This window comes from Hemitrygon akajei, chromosome 14 (assembly GCF_048418815.1).
Source record: "Hemitrygon akajei chromosome 14, sHemAka1.3, whole genome shotgun sequence".
Taxonomy (NCBI): Eukaryota; Metazoa; Chordata; class Chondrichthyes; order Myliobatiformes; family Dasyatidae; genus Hemitrygon; species Hemitrygon akajei.
In genome coordinates, this window is record NC_133137.1 from 84,576,631 (window position 1) to 84,597,521 (window position 20,891).

At 42.4% G+C, this 20,891-nt stretch overlaps 2 protein-coding genes across 4 annotated transcripts in view; both read right to left on the reverse strand.

Moving 5' to 3' along the window:
• Window positions 1-20,891, reverse strand: part of celf2 (cugbp, Elav-like family member 2) — a 1,088,079-nt gene that overhangs the window by 735,506 nt on the left and 331,682 nt on the right. The window lies entirely within an intron of this gene.
• Window positions 19,203-19,592, reverse strand: LOC140738199 (mitochondrial import receptor subunit TOM20 homolog). Its single transcript, XM_073065306.1, has one exon. The coding sequence runs from the start codon at window positions 19,590-19,592 to the stop codon at window positions 19,203-19,205; it is 390 nt and encodes a 129-aa protein (XP_072921407.1).

A 20,891-nucleotide genomic window follows, 5' to 3' on the forward strand; every position in this document is an offset into this window, starting at 1 on the left:
GCGGAATGGGAGAGGTAAAGATACGTTTAGTGGTAGGATCCCTCTGGAGATGGCAGAAGTTGCAGACGAAAGTGTGTTGGATGCGGAGGCCGGTGGGGTGGTAGGTAAGGACAGGAGGAACTCTATCACTATTAAGACGGCAGGAAGATAGGGTGAGCATGGATGTACAGGAAATGGAGGAGATGCGGGTGAGGGCGGCATCAACAATAGAGGGAGGGAAACCCCATTCCTTAAAGAAGGAGGACATCTCTGATATCCTAGAACGGAAAGCCACTTCCTGGGTACTGATGCAGCAAGAAAATGGAATAGCATTTTTACAGGAGATAGGATGGGAAAAGGTATAGTCGAGATAACTGTGGAGTAACTATGCACTGGGGTGCCATTTGCAAACTGCAGCATGTTATGTTAGGTTGATGTTATGGACTTTATGTGCCATCTATGACAAAAGGATAAAATTAGGGAATAATCAACTTGTTGGAGTGTGGAAGGTTATGGAGCAGGAAAGCAGTTTGAGCTGTGAGATAATAGACTAACAAATGATTATAAAGATTATCTTTATTGTCACGTGTATAGTGAAACATACAGTCAAACACATTGATAGTGTCAAATCAAATCAGCGAGGACTGTGATATGCAACCCACAAATGTCTCCACCTTCCCAGCACCAGCGGAGTATGCCCACAAATCATGAACCCCAACTGTACTGTACATCTTTGGAATGTGTGAGGAAACTGGAGCACCAAGAGGAAACCAATGCAGTTATGGGGAGAATATAAAACCCCTTGAGGGAATTGAACCCCAATCTTACAATTGGATTTTACTGCAATTTTATAAGCATTACTGTTGTCTATTAGACAATAAAAACTGCTAATAGGGGACAAAATTAAATAGTTTGGGTGGCACAGCAGTGTAGCGTTTTAACATATTGCCATTACAAAGGAGTAGCGACCCTGGCTCAATTATGCCACTGTCCGTAAGGAGTTTGTATGTTCTCCCCATGACTGCGGGTTTCCTCTCACATTGCAAAGATGTACGGGTTAGTGGGTTAATTGGTCACAGGGGTGTAATAGGGTGACATGAGCTGGCCTGACTGGAAGGGGCTGTTCTGTACAGAATAAAGAATGAGAGCTTGCAAACCAGACCATCACTCAACACAACAAAACAAACCAGTGGGGCAAAAAAAAATTGTTTTTTTCTGGCTCTCCACTGTTGCTGCCCAGTCAACTGGGGACTCCCAGCAATTCATCTTTTTTATTTCAGATGTTCCTGCATCGAGTTCTTTGCTTTTCGGATACTGGCTGGAAATATCCTGTGGAGATTTGATGGAACTCCCAGCCTGGTGGTCTGATACTTTGCAAGGGTGTTTCAAGTACATTAATCATCATTTGAGAAAAGCAGTCAGCTTTGACAATTGCAAAGATGATCTGACCTGTTGAATTTTTATAGTTACTCCAACTTGGAGGATCTGAGTGACTAGAGACATGACATCAAGGACCCAACAAAGTCCCAAGCTGTAGGGCTGGGGAAATGTGCCAAGTTAAATAAATAAACGCTCCACGAGCACAAATGTGACGTGCACATAAAGATAATATCAGCTTAGATAAATCTCGGCCAAATCTTTCCATTGTGGCTGTATATTATCTGGTACACAGGGATCTGAATGTTTCAATTTCTGTTTTGTGTGTAACCCACTCATCGACTGGCCAAGTGTGTTGTTTATGTGGGTTTGAGGCATAATGGAGAATACTGGTCAGTGAGAGTTTGGAACAGATGTATTTCAGCAGAATCACTCCATGTCCATGGTCATATGCATTGGGTTCAGGACAGGTTTGCAAGTAGAGTCATAGAATAGGCCCTTCACCCCAGCAGATCCATGCTGACCAAGTTTTCCATCTAAGCTATTCCCATTTGCCCATGTTTGCTCCACATCCCTCCGAACATCTCCTTTTTACATACTGTTCAAGTACTTTTTAAAAGTTGCTTCTCAGGTTCCTATTAAATTTCTCCCATCTCAAAATTCAACGTTCTAGTTCAAAGTGCATATGTCACCACATACAATCCTGAGATTTATTATCTTGCGGGCATTCACAGTAAATACAAGAAGCACAACTGAATCAATGAAAGCCCTCACCCAACAGGATGGACGAACAACCAGAATGCAGAAGAAAACAAACTGTGTAAATATAAAAAGAAGAAAAAAATAATGTAATAAATAAGCAATAAATATTGAGAACAGGATGAAGAGTCCCTATACGTGAATCCATTGGTTGTGGGAACAGTTCAGTAATGGGGCGCGTGAAGGTGAGTGAATTTGTCCCCTGTGATTCAAGAAGCTGATGGATGAAGTGTAATAACTGTTCCTGAACCTGCTGGTGTGGGTACTGAGGCTCCAGTACCTTCTTTCTGCTGGCAGCAGGTAGAAGAGAGAATGGCCTGGATGGTGGGGGGGGGGGGGGTTTCCCTGATCATGGATGTTGCTTTCCTCTGTATAGATGTGCTCAATGGTGGAGAGGACTTTACCTGTGATGGACTAGGCTGTATCTACTATTTTTTGTTTACATTTCCGTTCAAGGGCATTCACCTTTCCATACCAGGTCATGATACAGCCAATTAATATACTCTCCTTCACACATCCATAAAAGTTTGTCAGAATTTTAGATGACATGCTGAATCTTCACAGACTTCAATGGAAGTGGAGGTGCTGCTGTGCTTTCTTTGTAATGGCACTTTCGTGCTAGACCCAGGACAGATCCTCTGAAATGAAAATATTGAGGAATTTATAGTTGCTGACCCTCTCCACATCTGATTCTCCGATGTGGACTGGCTCATGGACCTCAGCTTTCCTCCTCCTGAAGTCAATAATCAGCTCCTTGGTCTTGCTGACATTGAGTGAGAGGTTGTTGTTGTGGCACATCTACATCTATGTCCTTTAGTTCTTGATTTCCCAACCCTGCGAAAATGACTATGCACATTCATCTTGTCGATACCCTCATTATGCCCGTCTATAATATCACCCCTCATTCTCCTCTGATCCTCAGATCTGAAGGTTCCAACCTGCTCAAACTCTCTCTGTAACTCAGTCCCTCGAGATCTTCATGTCCACATAAATCTCTCCTGCATTCTTTCCAGTATAAAGGCATCTTTCAAGAATCGAGGGTTAACTTTATTCGCCATATACATTTACATGTATTAGGAATTTGTTGTGGTGTGTTGGTGCAACGAGCTACTAAAACAACAACATTCAACAATTAAAAAGAATGATATAAAAATAAAGTTAGAGGTTAAAGTATGATATGGAATAAAATATCTATAAATACTAGCATGTGTATACAATGTTAACAGCAGTTTAAAAAGTGGTTTACAGTGCAGTGACTGAGGTAACAGAAAGGGCAGGGGCTCACTAGAATGGTTGATTAAAAACTACCTAGGGGAAGAAAACTCTCAGATTGTGAGAAATCTTTCTTTTAATAGCCCTATAGCATTTTCCCATAACAGGGTGACCACATCCGAACACAATATTCCAAATGCAGAATGTTCTAATTGCAGGTTTTGGTTGAGTTCAAGTTGGTCTGAACTATGCTAACCCAACTTAGTGCTTTATTCAGATCAATTACTTACCCAAGGAGGATATTCAGCCCATCAGGCCTATGCTGGCTCCCAGTGAGCAATCCTGGTAATTCTATGTCCTTATTTTTCCTTGACCGTTAAACTTATTCTAATAATTGTCTACTAGCTTGATAAAGGTGTGTAAGATTATGAGAGTCATCAATACAGCAGACGGCCAGTGGCTTTTTCCCTGGGCAGCAATGGTTAATACCAGAGGAGATCTGTTTGAGGTAGGTGGATGAATGTTTCGGGGGAGATGTTAGAGGTAGGTTTGTTTACATAGAGAATGATAAATGCCAGGAGTGGTGCTTGAAGCTGATACATTTGGGAAATTTAAGAGACTCTTGGAGAGGCATGTGGATGAAAGGAAAATGGAGGGTTACAGGCTGTGTAGGTGAGACCAGGTGAGGGGGAAGGGGAGATAAACTGAGGAGCTGGGAGGTGATAGGTGGAAAAGGCAAAGGGCTGAGAAGTATCTGATAGGAGATGAGAGTGGATCATGGGAGAAGGATGAGGTGCACCAGAGGGAGGTGATAGGCAGGTGAGGAGAAGAGAGGGGGAAGGTGGATGGTGGCAGAGGAGGATGAATTGAGAAGCTGGGAGATGACACTTGGAAAAGGTAAAGGACATAATAAGAAGGAATATGATGGAAGAAGAGAGTGAACAATGGGTGAAAAAGAAGGAAGAGGGACACCAGAGGGAGTTATAGCAGGTTATGAGGAGAGAAGGGGTAAGAGGAGATCCAGAATGGAGAATGGAAAAAGTAAGAAGGGAGAGTGAAGAAAACTTACTGGAAGTTGGAGAAATTGAAGACCATGTCATCAGCTTGAAGGCATCTGCAGATTCTATTGTACAGTATTTATTCTTTCTCCTATAATATTTTCTCATGACATGCTAAAGTGACAATGATTAAAATCAAAGAATGTGTTAGACGTCTGATTTAGATGCAAACTGTTCTTGCCACATTTCCCACAGACTGACATTTCTGATGTTCTGCTGTTATAAGTCTATTGAACAGTGCCCTAGTATGATAACATGGACTCTTGACCTAACAACTTACCTTGTTATGGCCTTGAGCTTTATTGTTTGTCTGCACTGCACATTCTCCACAACCATGTTGAAGTTGTACAAGACACTGGTGAGGCCTAATTTGGAGTATTGTGTGCAGTTTTGGTCACCGACCTGCACGGAAGATGTAAATAAGGTTGAAAGAGTCCAGAGAAAATTTACAAGGATGTTTCCGGGTCTGGAGGAAAGATTGAATAAATTCCTTGGAGTGTAGAAGATTGAGAGGAGATTTGATAGAGGTATACAAAATTATGAAGGGTATAGATAGGGTAAATGCAAGCAGGTTTTTTTCCACTGAGGTTGGGTGGGACTACAACTCAGGGGTCCTGAGTTAAGGGTGAATAGTGACGGGTTCAAGGGGAACATGAGGGGAAGATTTTTCACTCAGCGAGAGTGTGGAATGAGCTGCCAGAACCAGTGGTGTATGTGAGCTGAATTCTGTTTAAGAGGTGGGTACATGGATGGGAGGGGTATGGAAGGCTACGGTCCCGGTGCAGGTCAACGGGAGTAGGCAATTTAAATGGGTAGGCATGGACTAGATGGGCCAAAGGGCCTGTTTCTGTGCTGTTCTTTCCTATGACTCTACAGCACTTTATTTGGCATTATGTTATTACTTTCTCCTGGATTACATCAAAGCATATTGGAATGGAATGATCTATATGGATGTTTATTGTTGTATCTCGATACATGGCAATAATAAATGCATTTATCATGCAAGAGATTTTTTATCAGACAGTAGCTACAGAGCTACAGTGGTGCAGATGCTGTGAACTTGAAACAAAGACTGAAATGGCTGGAAGTACTCAAGAGGTCAAAGCAGTATCTGTAGGGGGAGAAAGGGTGCTAATGTTTCAGCTCAAAGTCTGTTCCTTGCAACCACACTCTGACTGTAAACCCTGCCTCTGTGTGATCAAGAAACGAGTGACATGGTAGAATAGCAATTAGTGCAATTGCTTTACAGAATCAGTGATCACCGATTGGGGTTTGATTTCCGTTGCTTTCGGTGAGGGGTTTGTATGTTCTCCCCGTGACCACGTGGGTTTCCTTTGGGTGCTCCAGTTTCCTCCTACGTTCCAAAGGCGTATACTTAGTGTTAGTGACAGTGAGCTACGGACATGCTGAGGTGGCATCAGAAGAGTGGTGAAGCTTGGAGCTGCCCCAGCACGCTCAATCCTGTTGATTTGATTTGGTTCAAAAGACCCATTTCACTGTACATTTCGATGTAACGACAAAACTAAGTTTTATCTTTATCGTGAATCTTTATCTTATCTTTTACCTTGTTAGTTCAAACAAACAAACTACTGAGAGACAAGAGGTTCTGCAGTTGCTGTAAATCTTGACCAACACACACAAAAGGAACTCAGCGGATCAGGCAGCATCTAAGGTGGGAAAAGAAGAGTCAATGCTTTGGGCTGAGAAACATTGACTACTTCCTTCCATAGACAGTTTCTCCAGCATTTTGTGTGCGAGGCTATTGAGAAAGTCCATTCTCCTCTAAGTACTGACAACAATTAAAGGGCAAGAAATATTGTTGCTCTTCTTTAGGTACCTGAGAGAATTGAACCTCTGACCTCAGATCCTGTAGACACTCCAGGATTAATATCGTGTTCAAGAATTTAGCATTTCCAACGGAAAACCTAATGTCCATTTCAGTTCTCCCAGATCTTGGTTCTTTGCATTTCCTCACTGGGTTTCCTAAATATTTTTCCCAGGGTCCTTACAAGAATGAAACTGGATCAATAACTGCAAATGGAGAAAGATGGCACAAAATTGCTTTATTTTTTCCCAAAGGCACGAGTATGAAATCTAGGCTGATGCTCCCCCTAGAGGACCATAGGAATGCTGTACTGCCGGAGATGTCATCCTTCCGATGGATGTTAGATTTGGTGCACACAGAAGACCCCATGTCACCATTCCAGACAAAAGCAAGAGAGGTATTCCTTCTTTGTCCACTTCAATACTTATCTCAGCACCTGCATCCCAAAACAGATTGATCACCGTCATCCTATCATATCGTATAACATAGACAACTCTCTCTCTCTCTCAGACACACACACACACACACACACACACACACACACACACACACACACACACACACACACACACACACACACACACACACACACACACACACACACACACACACACACACACACACACACCTTCCATGAATCTGGTCTTTCCAGTTTTGTCAGGACTTTTTGAGTTTTAATGTGGCTCCCTGCCATCTTCTGGAAAGTCAAGGTTTAAGATTCAACATTTGAGTTTATTTATCAGGTGTACATCAAGACACCCAGCGAAATGCATCATTTGCATTAACAAGCAACACACCCGCGGGTGTGCTGAGGACAGCCCGTGTGTTGCCACACATTCCAGTGCCAATGTAGCATGTGACTGAATACAAGTCCGATTGTCCTAATAAAATGTCAGTACTGCTAACCCAGAAATCAGTTTGGTGAATTCTCACTGCTCTCCCTCCATAGTAAGAACATTCTTCCTGAGATAACGAGACCAAAAGAAACAGGGCTCTCAGCATGAAGGTGGTGTTAGCATGCGAGAACAGACTTATTGTAATCTCTTCTGCCCCTTTTCCTCCCTCTCCCTCCTCAAAGGCCCATTTTTTCTATCAGGACCTTGCCCATGGTATGGTTTCAACAAGGAACTGGGAGGGGATCAGGATTTAGTGTGAGGGACGTCGGTTGAGAAGGTAAGAGTGAACTGTAGCAGATAGCAGGATATCAAAGTGATGAGGGAAAAAAGAGGAAGAACGAAAGAGAAAGAGAGGATAAATCTGCCCTGGTCAGGTCACCACCTGGCTCAGTGCTTAGTTGCAGAGGATGACAGAGGGAGAGAAAGAAAAGAGAGGTGGAGAAATGGCAAGAGAGAGAGAAGGTGAGAGGGAGCAAGAGAGAGCAAGACAGCAAAGAGAGAGGGGGAAAGAGACAGATGGAGAGATGGAGGAATGGAGAGAGAAATAGTTAAGAGGAAAGAGACAGGCAAAGGGAGAGAGAGACAGATAGAGGGATACAGAAGAATAGAGAGAGAAAATATTTGATAGGAGATAGAGAGAGAGGTAGAGACAGACAGAGGGAGAGAGGGAGAGAGATGAGGAAATCAAAGAGTAGAAAGGAAAAGAGAGAGAGAGGAAATAGGGGACCAGACAGAATGGATCAGAATGGAATTGGGGGGAGGGGAGAGAACAAAAGAATTCTCAGCCAATGTATTATGCCAGACAATGCACTCAACATGATGGTGGTGCTTGCAAGCATGAATCCTTCTACCATAATACATGTGTATGTTGCTTTTACATGTTGTAAGTGAGAGAGAGAGAGTGTGAGAGAGAGAGACACACACATGTACATAAGCAACATACAAACGTATTTTAATAGAGCAGCATTGGATCCAACTAGACCATCGAACACAGAATAGTACAGCACAGGAACAGGTCCTTCAGTCCATGACATCTGTGCCGAACATGATGACAAATTAAGCTAACCCCTTTTACCGGCTGCACATGATCCATAGCCTTTCTTTGCATATTCACCTTCCTTTTTGAAGGTCTTTACTATTGTCTTTGTTTCCACCACCCCCCTTGGCTGCATGTTTCAAGCACCCACCAATCCTTGCAAAAAGAACTTGCCCTGCACTCTACTTCTCACCTTAAAGCTATGTCCTTTGGAATTCAACATTCAAAGCCAAGGAAAATAAATAAATTAGTGCACATTTCTTTTGGTTTTATAAAGTGTAAATCATACTTGCTAAAATATGTGGTGCTGGGATTTTTCCCTCATTATTTTGCAAATCTGTTATTTCCATCCTGGCTGCTTGCTTCTGTCCCACCTTGTCCCCAGAACTGACAGAATTGAACATGGATGTTGTGTCAAAGCTATGGATTGTAAACCACTGACTTTTTGATGACTAGCACCTACAATCTACGATTAAAAAAAAGATGGCTGAAGAGTTAAAAAAATCATTTAATCTTTTGTTTCTGGGGACATCTGGGAACAAAGCGTTAGCAATGAGGGATGGGGAGCAACCTTCATATTCTAACCTGAAAAACCTGCAGTGAGTAACATTTCAGCCATTTGAAAGTGCTTCTAAAATCTCTTTCCAAGGTGCTAAATTATACCTCTTGTCAGGCTGTACTTACTTGGCAGACTGCAAGACCGGTCTGACTGATTTTAAAGAGGGCATGGCAAACGTCAAGTGCTGAACCCCAGCTGCTCACTGTCACAGCTTAGATCCACAATGGGGAGAGGGAAAATACTTTGTGACGTCTTGTTTCTTGGAACCTCTCTCCACAAAAGGTCCATTCCTCCTGAGAATGTTTTCATTTCAATTTAGTGCAAGGCCATTGTCCACTTGAGCCATGTGCGCTCTGCTCCCTCATCACTGAGCCATGCAGATCCTGAAGGCTCGAGCTAAATTGGGTGAGAATGAGAATATTTGAAGGATATTAATGTGCCCAACATGGGAGAAGGAGAGCATTACTAAGTGGACGTAAAATGAAGTAGGAGGAGTAAACAATCTTTTTGTGGCACACTCAAGAAGTGGGAAGGATTCAAATTTGCCAAGCAAGTTGATAGGGTGGTTAAGAAGGCACGTAGTGTACTCACCCCTCTATCACAAGCCACCCAAAATAAACATTCTACTCCAAACTTAGTCATGGGAAAAGATTAAGAGGCAGACAGAGGAAAATATTGAAGGACATCCTCAAAGTCTCCTTGGGAAATGCAACATTTTCAATGACCCTTAGGAATATTTGCACCACGTGGGGTGGCACAATAGTGTAGCTGTTGGTGTAATGCTGTAAGGTCATAGTTCAATCCCCACCGCCGCTGCCTGTAAGGAGTGTGTACGCTCTCCCTGTGACTGTGACCACTTTCTCTGGGAGTCTGCTTCCCTCGCACATTCAGAAGGCATACAGCTCGGGTTAGTGAGCTATGGGCATGGTATGCTGGCACCAGAAGAATGGTGGCAATTGCGGGCTGCCCAGTGTAGTCTTCGCTGATTTAATTTGATGCAAAACAACACACTTCACTGTACGTTTTGATGTATACGTGAAAAAATAAAGCTAATCTGTAACACACAAGGAAATCTGCAGATGCTGGCAATTCAAACAACAACACACACAAAATGCTGGTGGAACACAGCAGGCCAGGCAGCGTCTACAGGGAGAAGCAGTTTCGATGTTTCGGGCTGAGACCCTTCGTCAGGATCTGTAATATTCTGCTGGTGGCGCAGTGACATCAGTGCCGGACTCCAGAACCGAGGTTCCCGGGTTCGAATCCAGTCAGACCGTTCCCGAGTACGCTTTCCATCCATGCCAGGTTGAGTGTTGAGCTTGCAACTTGACCTCGTAAAATAAATAAAATACTGCAAAATGTCTGTGTGAGGAGTGGTACGCCACAGTCTTTCGTTCTGCGCCTTGTAAGGCATGAAAATGCCCGACGCTGGCTTCTCAGGCCTGAGTCGATGTCATCATGAAATATTCTGGATGACACTAAGGAAACTGAGTCCATGCATAGGTAATGTCCAGAAGCTCTGCATTAGTGGGAGATGGAGCTTATTACCTCATAACCTTTCCATTAGTCTGTCCCTTCAGGCACCTCCTCTCTTATGTGTGGCAGAGTCTACAGTCCCACATATGCCTCATCTGAAACTTCAAAACCTACAGAACTGGAATAGAAACAAGCCTTCCTTAGTCCTGAGGCATTTATAAGGCATGGCTCTTGGAGTATCGTGAGTGGTTTCGAGCCCCTTATCTAAGAAAGGATGTGTGGCCGTTGGGGAGAGTCCAGAGGAGATTCACAAGAATGATCCCAGGAATTAAAGGGTTAATGTATGAGGAGTGTTTGACGGCTCTGGGCCAGAACTTACTGGAGTTTAAAAGAATGAGTGGGGATTTCATTGAAGCATTGAAAGGCCTAGAGGAGTGGCCATGGAGAAAATATATTTTATTGTGGGATAACCTAGGATTGAGAATAGAAGAACATCCCTTTAGAAGAAAGATGAGAAGTAATTTCTTTAACCAGAGGGTGATGAATCTGTAGAATTCATTGCCACATCTGGCTGTGAAAGCCAAGTCATTGGGTATATTTAAAGCAGAGGTTGATAGGTTCTTCGTTAGTAGGGGTATCAAGGTTTACAGGGAGAAGACAGGCGAATGGGGTCGAGAGGGAAAATAAATCAGCCATGATTTAATGGGTGAATGGCTGAATTCTGCTCCTGTGTCTTGTCTTATGATCTAAGGGACTGCCTGAGAAGAAAATCTTTTATAATGGAGCTTTGCTGAGTGCTAAATTAGAATTGAATGGATACAGTGAATATATCTGGTCTTTTGTAAAATATTAAATAGCTGCCAACATTAAATTACCGCTGTCGACATGAAATGTTGCTTTTATTAAGATTTATGTAAAGACAATATGTTTGAGACACATTTAAGGTCACAAGCCCAATACAATAATTGCTCGGAGAAACTGCCAAAGATACACAGCGGGCAAAGCACTCTATCAATATGCTGACTGACACATGCATGTTCAGTACACGTGTGTCCAAGATAATACCCTCTCAGCAGTTTCTCCACCTCTTCTCAATAGCCATGTTGTTCTGAACAAACCACAGAACAAATCAAAGGTTTAAGTAGCTGCCAAGCAGAAAACCAATATCAGTACAAACTGCTATTTCTATTCCAGAGACTGCAGAGGTTGAAAGTTCAGATGGAAGTTCATGCGTATTCTGTCTTACTGATAAACATTAATGCAATGTGGCTGGAATCTATTCAAACTCAATTAAAACTAGGCTGTGAGTGACACATACAATACGTAGGAGAAACTCCGCAGGTCGGGCAACATCTATGGAAAGGAATAAAGAGTCAATATCTTGGGCCAAAATCCTTTATCAGGACTGGAATGGAAGGGGGAAGAAGCCAGAATGAGAAGGTGGGGGGGGGGGGCAGGGAAGGAGTAGAAGTTTGAAGGTGATAGGTGAGGCCAGGTGGGCGGGAAAGGGGTGGATGAAGTGAAAAGCTGGGAGGTGATAGGTGGAAAAGGTGAAGGGCTGAAGAAGAAGGAATCTGATTGGAGAGGAGAGAGGACCATGGGAGAAAGGGTAGGAGGAGGGGCACCAGGGGGAGATGACAGGCAGGTGACGAGAAGAGAAGAGGTACAATGGGAGCCAGAGTGGGGAATGGAAGAAGAGGGAAGGGAAAGGGGGAGAAATGACCAGAAGTTAGAGAAATCAATGCTCAGGCCATCTGATTGGATGCTCTTTTCAATTTCTCAGTATTTAACACACCCCTAAGTTAGTAATTACAAGTGCAAACCACATTGGTGCTTCACAATTTCAGGTCTCAATTATTTGTGTCCATTTCTTGGCTCTAACAAAAATAAATACTGGAGACACTCAGTTGGAAAAAAATCAGCATCTGTGGAAAGGGAAACACAGTTAACATTTCAGGACCTTGACATTTCATCAAAACAGAAAAGTCATCAGCTTGAAGATCTGCAGGCTATTACTTGCTTCAAAGTGAAACCCAACGTTCTGAGTGGCACTTATACATCACTAGCAGACAAGCTTAATGCCTTTTATACTAGCTTTACAAGGGAGAATAAAACTTCAGCTGGGAGGCTCCCTGCTGCACCCAGTGACCCCGTGATCTCTGTCGTGGAAGCTGTCTTTCAGGAGACTGAACCCTTACAAGGCGGAAGGCCCCAACGGAGCGGAAGGCCCCAATGGAGTACCTGGTGGGGCTCTGAAAACGTGTGCCAATCAACTGGTGGGTGTATTCAAAGACATTTTTAATCTTTCTTTGCTACAGTCAGAAGTTGCCACCTGCTTCAAAAGGGCAACAATTATACCAGTGCCCAAGAAGAGAAGTGTGAGCTGAGTATTGTCCAGTAGCATGCACATCTATGGTGATGAAGTTCTTTGAGAGTTGGTCATGGCTAGAATCACCTCCTGCCTCAGCAAGGGCCTAGACCCATTGCAATTTACCTATTGCGATCTCAATGGCTCTCTACGCAGCCTTGGATCAAATGGACAATACAAATAACTATGACAGGTTGCCATTCATTGACAATAGCTCAGTGTTTAACACCATCAATCCTACAGTCCTGATCAAAAAGCTGTAGAACTTGGGCAACTGAGTCCTCGACTTCCTTATCCGAAGCCCACAATCTGTGCGAATTGGTAATAACATCTCCTCCTCATTGACAATCAATGCTGGTGCACTTCAGGGATGAGTGCTTAGCCCACTGATCTACTCTTTCTATACCCATGACTGTGTGGCTAGGCATAGCTCAAATGCCACCTATAAATTTGCTGATGATACAACCATTGTAGGCAGAATCTCAGACGATGATGACAGGGCATACAAGAGCGAGATATACCAGCTGGCTGAGTGGTGCTGCAGCAACAACTTTACACTCAACATCAGTAAGACCAAAGAGCTGATTGTGGACTTCAGAAAGGGTAGGACGAGGGGAAACCAACCAATCTTCATAAGAGGGATCAGAAGTGAAGAGAGTGAGCAATTTCAAGTTCCTGGGTGTCAGTGTCTCTGAGGATCTAACCCGGCTCCAGCATGCCGATGCAGCTATAAAAGGATGCAAGATAGTGGCTATATCTCATTAGGAGTTTGAGGAGATTTGGTGTGTCATCTAAAACATTCAAAAATTTCTACAGATGGAGAGCATTCCGAATGGCTGCCTGACCATCTGGCATGTGGAGGGGGGGGGGGCTACTGCACAAGATCAAAAGGAGCTACAGAGAGTTGTAAAATTAGTCAGCTGCATCATGGGTACTAGCCTCTGCAGTATCCAAGACGTTTTCAAGGAATGGTGGCTCAGAGAAGCAGCATCGATCATTAAGGACCCCTACCACCCAGGACACACCCTCTTCTCAATGTCACCGTCAGGAAGGAGGTACAGAAGTCTGAAATCATACACTCAGTGATTCAGGGATAGTTTCTTCCCTTCTGCCATCCGATTTCTAAAAGGACATTGAATCCATGAACACAACCTCAATACTTTTATTACTGTTTTTGCAATACTATATATATGTGTATATTGAATTGTTAATTTAAAATAGTAGTGCAAATAGTGGTAGTACACACACACACACACACACACACACACACACACACACACACACACACACACACACACACACACACACACACACACACACACACACACACACACACACACACACACACACACAGTGATTGATAAGTTCATGGCCTAAGGTAGAACAAGTCAATTTTAAAAAACCTAGCACATTTATTTTTCTTACATTTACACACTTAGTCCAGCAGTCGTGGAGCATATGGATCCCTTCTTTGTTGAAGTCGGCATCTTGGACCTCCAGAAGTGGTCCACAGCAGGGATGATTGATAAGTTCGTGGCCTAAGGTAGGAGATGAGTTATTAACTCAAACTTTCTGCATAATCACTCAAAAAGCTGAACCACACGTGCATGTAACGAGAGCTGTATAACTCATCTCCTTCCACCTTAGGCCACAGACTTATCAATTGGTGTGTGTGTGTGTGTATTTACCATAATTCTTTCTTTTTCAACATTTATCTTGTATTATACTGCTGCAAAATTAACAAATTTCAAGACATATGCTGGTGATATTGTGATTCTGATCCTCTCTATAATTCTACTGGCGGAGCATAGACTTGAAACATTAATTTTGTTCCTCAATCCATCTTACATTTAGCCCCTTAAGTTGGTAGGGAAATTGGATATGTCTGGCTATTTAAAAATAACCAATACAATGTAAAATAAAATCTCTCCATCATCCTAAATAAAAGGTACAAACCATTATGAATTGCCAAGATCTATAGATGCAACTCCAAGTTTATTCTAAGAGATGAAATTGATCAAGAAATAATGTTATAGTGGCCTGATGATAGGAGGCATGTAGGGAGGGAGCAAATGGAAAGTAAAATAATTCAGATAAACCTTGCGGTTCAATGTCCCAAACCACCACCTCAAGAAGGAGGTACAGAAGCCTAATGTCCTACACCACCATGTTCACGAAAATCTACTTCCCTTCAACTGTTTTTTCTTGAAACAACTTTCACAATCCCAATCATTACAGTTTGGCAACACCATGACCACCTTGATCATCTGCACCAAAATGGAGTTTGTTTTTGTTTTGTTCTAAGTGTCTTCACTCTCGTAAAAATTGTGCATAATTTATGGTTTTCTTGTGAGTGCTGCATTTATGATTTTAAGAGACTTTTGGATAGGTACATGGACCTTAGAAAAATAGAGGGCTATGGGTAAGCCTAGTAATTTCTAAGGTAGGGACATGTTCGGCACAACTTTGTAGGCCAAAGGGCCTGTATTGTGCTGCAGGTTTTCTATGTTTCTATGCACCTCTGATGCTTCTACAAGCACTTGTGCATAAACTCAACTTTGACTTTGACTTTTTCTGACAAAAGGGCTTTGATAATAATTATTGACCTTGCATAAGTTACTATATTAAAGAGCAAAAACCTGAAGATTTTGGAGGCCTGAAATATGGGCAGGAAATGCTGAAAATACTCAGCAAGTAAATAAGCATCTACATTGAGAGAAACAGAGATAACCCTGCAGATCATTTATCTAAATACCACCTGCCCTGACTATTTCCAGCATTTCCTTTTCTTAATACAACTAATTCAAAATCAGTAATAGAGAATTAACAGTCTAGCTCAGGTTTTAGCAGAACTTTACATTTGATAAAATCTTTGTTTTCCTTCAGATAAAGCCACAACCCCCTTTTTTTGGCTTTTGCTCCATTCCTATCTGTATTTTTAATGTCCCTGGCCTTTTCCACCACTGTTTACAGTAAGTAGCAGATCAGATGGACTAAAGGTATCAGTCATAGTCCGTGTGACTATTTTGAAAGGCACACAAGTGCTTTCTTAAATCAAAATGAATTGAATTAAAACTTCGTGGCGAGAGTTTTATCAGTAACAAAAGAATGATTTTCTCAAGTGTTTTAAAATCATGCGACACATGTAAAATAAGGAAAACATCCAAACATATTTAAATTAAAGGATGTTTACCTCGTCATGACTCAACACCAAGTACAGTGTGTCCTCCAAAGTATAATTCAGGGCTGTCAGGGAGTTGCCAAGAAGTTAAACAATCCAGCAGCAGATCACAACGCATGTAATAAATTTCAAATTGGCAAAAAGGCACACTCCTAGGACATTTGCAAATAGGCAGGAGGTGCACACAGCAAGCAAGAAGAAATATAACGTGGCAAATATGGAATGGTCAGTAGAGAACAAGGGGCCAGAATTTCAGAATAAAGTTCATCTGTTAAAGGCAGATAAGAACGAACATTTCGTGTCAGAGGGTTGTACAATCTTTGGAATTCCAGGGCAAGATTAAATGATGTTTGGGGATGTCAGATGATATACCATTACACTTATTTCTTACAGACTCTTATAAATTGACAGAAAGAATAAAAATATTTTGTTTCAAGCTTTGTGGAACTAGTAAATTTTGGTGTGGAGAGGTGCCAGTGTGTTAGCTCATAAAATCCAGAAAAACAAACTGATGATGCTAAGTCTAAGGAAAAGTAAACTAAAGAAAAAGTAAGTGATCAATTAGAAAGACACATAGCACGTTGTCCTCCATTGCCAAAAAGCTTCAGGTCAAAACAGGGGTCCAAGTGATATTTATAAGGCACTGGTGAGAGCATAATTGCAGTTTTGGTCTTCATACAGAAGGAACGTTTCACTTGTTTTGAAGTTGCTTTCATTAGGTTGGTTCTTTTGTTTGGGGTGTGTGTGTTTTGAAAAATGGTTGGAGAAACATGTCCTCTGCTCACAAGAGTATAGAGGAATGAAAAGTGATTCTTCAAGATGGTGCAAGGGATTGAAGAGCTGAACACCAAGAAGCTGCTTCTTCTCGGTGAAGATTCATGGACAAAGGGATATATTCTCAGGATAAGGCCTCAGATAGGAAAAAAATTGTCGATGCCAAGGTTGTAAATCTTTGGAACTCTGTATCTCAAGAAAGTTGTGGCTGCTCAGTTGTTGAGGAAATCTGGGGCCAACTGAAGGAAGGAAATGGGGGTAAATGGAGATTGGACAGAATGGTGGATTTGAGACAATGGCTGAGACACGATATTGTAAGGTAGAGTAGCCTCAAGGGGCCCTGTTTGATCTCATAGATGGAAGCCCAAGATCCCATGGACCATGTTCAAAACAGAGGAATTCTCTCCCAGTGTCAAGGCCAGGAAGTGAACATCAAACAACATCAGTAGAAATAATTGATTTGGACATTGTAGTATTCTGTTCCTGGGAGCTTTCTGTGTACAGACTGGTGCTCATTTTTCTTGACTGTGATTAATTACATTTCAACCGAACAGCATTGGCTGTGATCTCCATTGAGATCTCCTGAGACTGAGAAAGGTGCAATTGAAATGTCAACTTGATTTCAGTAACTGGCAGTGAACTGAACTGTAATTTATCTGTGAGTTACATGGATGGTTGTGCATTTACTAGGTTACAATGTAGTATTGAGCTGGATAACTAGCAGTGACTAAGACATTGAAAATTCATCAGGAAATAGAAACCCAAGTGTAAGTTAGAAACTGCAGTTTATACAGTGACACCCACACACAATGCTGGAGGATCTCTTTTCCATAGATGCTGCCTGGCTTGCTGAGTTCCTCCACATTTTTTCGTGTTTTGCTTTGGATTTCCAGCATCTTTAGATTTTCTCTTGTTTGTGATTAATACAGTCGTGTGGATGACAGCACTACATCTCAAACTTGAAGCTCGCGCATTTTTATCGATGTTGCAGGACCTAGAGGCTAAACAAACCTATAAATCCTCTGTCGGATATTTGTTAGTTTTGCCCAGTATACTGTATACTGGATAGCTTGACTTCGTGTGCATTTTTAAAATTTCAGTTATTTGTCATGGGAAAGCAGTGTTTTCTCAAATGATAAAACCTCTAGTTCTTAACTGTGCATGGAATGGGCAGTTAACTGCACAGTTATTGTGGTATAGAGTTTGCCTGCATTTTGGTTTGCACTGTAACAAATGCAAAGCAAGGCAGAAATACAGGATATTTCTCACACAGTTTAATATCCCAACTCTCGAAGTTCTCCATGCCCAATTTCACACGGCATTTCTGTACTCATGTCTCATTTCAGACTCTGCCCTTACTTCGATCTGATTTGTCCTTCCCTTACCATTAGTGATGCAATTACCACACTGGCAATCTTCTCTCCGCTTTCCACTTCTCACCCTTTGTCACGTTGCTGCCTCCTTCCTCAATTTCCGAAGCCAATTGGCGAGTTTCTTTCCGCCCTATTTTGATTCCTGAATTGCATCGAAAGAGGCATTTTTAAAATGCAAAATACACATCGAGATGGCCAGGGAGAAGTTGTTAGCAGTGCATCCTAGTACAGTCAACATTTCAGGTCAAGATCCTACATGATGAGCCCAGATGAAAAGTCTCAACCCAGAACGTTGACTGGCTATTTCCCTCCATAGGTGCTATTTGACTGAGTTCCTCCAGCTTTATGCTTGTTACTTCAGCTTTCAGCATCAGAGGAAGTGGTAGATACAGATTCAATTGTTACATTTAAGAAAAGTTTGGATAGATACGTGGTCGGGAGTGGTTTGGAGGTACAAGTAGATGGGACTAGGCAGAGGATTATGTCAAACTGACTAGCTGCTCTGAAGGCTCTGCTTCTGTGCTGTAGTACTCTATTACCACTGACAAAGCACCTAGGCCAGCAGATGAAACCCCAAGAAGCAGGAGGCTGTGGACTGGGTGCTGGTAAAGGGCTGAGCATAGGTTAATTGATAGCATGGGCACAGTAGGCCAAAGAGCCTGTTTTCGTGCTGCAGGATGTACCTTACACAGTTTGTAAGAACGCATCACTGTGCCATCTACTGAACTGGCTCACTGGAATTCTTTTCAATGCTCTACATCCCAGATATAACATTTGAGAACTTTATATTGCTGGGTTGAGTGGGAAGTCGCATGCATGGAGCAGACAGCTGGGTCCAGCTGTTGCCAGCCTCTTTCAGTGGTAGCCCCAGCAAGTCCCTTGACTTGCTTAACATAAAGGGAGACAATCTTGGGTGAAGAGGACCGTCAAGTAACTTTGACTGAACCTTGGAGCTCTCTCTTTCTGCCTGCACCCTCTCTCTCTCCTTCATAACAGCCTCTGTGTGGCAGATCTCCAGGTGCCGTGGGAAGTGTGTGTTCAAGGAAATTGCCCTTGCTCAGTGAACCATCACGGTTACTTTTGAAGAATTGGGGAAAAATCACATGCTCTATTTTTGTGCATCTAACTAGACACTAACCAACCACTCTCCAAAATTTATTTAGGCCCATCTCAAAATCTTTTGCAAGAGGTGTAATTGTTTAATGCACTAAAAATAGATTCAATCCACTTTGAAACAGGTTGTATTAGGTGACGCTTTATCTGAAAATAAAGAGCTGTGTTTACAAGTGTCCTTACTCAATACTGCATTGTCTGTTGCCTCACCAATCATTAGATGGCAGTTGCGAGTTTCACCAGAAGCATTTGGAAAATTGGTGGGGGGATTGTCTGTTGAAGGACCTGAAGGAGCTGCTGGGGTTGCCCGCAAATGACAGTTGCATTGGACAGATGATTGACGGCCACCTCGTAGTCACCTTGTGACAGGGCCTCTTCCCCCAGCTGGATTTCATCCAGGAAAAATGTCTGCATGGCTTCTGTGTCCTTCTGCTTTGGGAGGTTGGAGACCCCGTTGTCTACCGTGGCCTCCTTCTGCTTCCTCTTCCGCTGCTGTAGCCTTTCCTTAAAACTGGGATCATTTCGCCGCTTTCTGTCGAAGTAGATGCAGTACACCAGAAAGAGAGCTCCACAGATTCCTGCTGCAATCACACCAGTCCTCCTCATCACTGTCCTGAATGATTTTGCTCTGCAGAATTCCCTCAATATTGCCTCGGAAACAGAGTGAAGCTGCTTGCTTCGTAATAAAGCCCATTATGATGTCAGATCTGGGCCCAATGGTCATCAAGAGAAATGCCCAACCTTCATTCACAATGAAGAGTGATGGCCAATTTTTGGGGCAGCAACAAGCATGCAAAACACAGCAGTGAACTTGGAATGGGGAGTAGTGATTAGGTGATGGGTGGATCTTGATTAAAATGGAATGATCCATTTGCCATGCCACCTTTGTAAGATGGCACCAAGGTGTGGTTTCTGTTGAGGCCATGGCTCAGCCACAATTGCTTTTTAGGGTCCTCGGGATGGTGTTGGAGGTAGAGCAGGGAGTTAGTGGGTCAGGTCAGGGGTTAGGGACAGGGATGTGGGGAAATTATGAGATAGATATTCACTATCTAGGGAGAGGGGACTGTCTTATTTGCCAAGCGAAGGGTTATTTTGAATAAATTAAACTATATATTTTACTTAACTTCTTGTCATAAACAGGATCCAGTCTTCAGTTTTTAACGTAAATGGCAAGCAATAATCCGTTTGAAGTTAAAAAGACAGCTTTGCAAAGAAATGCACTGTCTACAGAAGAACTGCTGGCCAACAGCACCTGGGCTGGCTTCTCAAGAGTTGCAGTATAAGACGACGTGTCATTTAGTTGGGTTTGTTTCAAACCAGATAACAGTGCCTAAGTTACTCATTTCAAAGGAGCTTGCAGACCAGATTGATACTACCACTCAGCATATCAAATAGCTGATCTGTTAATAGTTGGAAGGTTTATACACTCATCTTCACAGCATCAATTGTGGGAATCTGGGAACTGTGTCTTCAGAAGCTTTTAGACCATTTGTGGATAAAGGCATCTGAAAAAATATCAAACACTGTATGTGTGAAGTCACCAAGCAGCAGAAATACAGTACAAAAGTAGAGAGCAGTTAGACTTATTATGAATATCAGGAAGCCTGGTGGAAATATGGGGAAAACTAGAATCCATCTTATGCCTTTGATGGCTGTAATGGACATTTTGCTCATCTGCGACTTGTCGGCATATCTTTTTAGCTTATAGGAATTGTATCTGTGTTTTGGAAATCCTTTGTTTTTTAGCAAATGTTTGTAATTTGTAAATCTTTTTTAAGATAGAAAATCTGAGTTTTAAATGTGTTTTAAGAGCTTTGTCCGGATGTATACATTTATCATTGAAAATAAATTAACTGTATTTAAACTGCTTGGTAGAGAGTGGACGACCAACTGCTCAAATAGTGG

What these genes read in the sequence shown, in the direction of transcription:
- LOC140738199 (XM_073065306.1), bottom strand. Translation starts at nt 19,592, where the DNA reads ATGAGGAGGACTGGTGTGATTGCAGCAGGAATCTGTGGAGCTCTCTTT.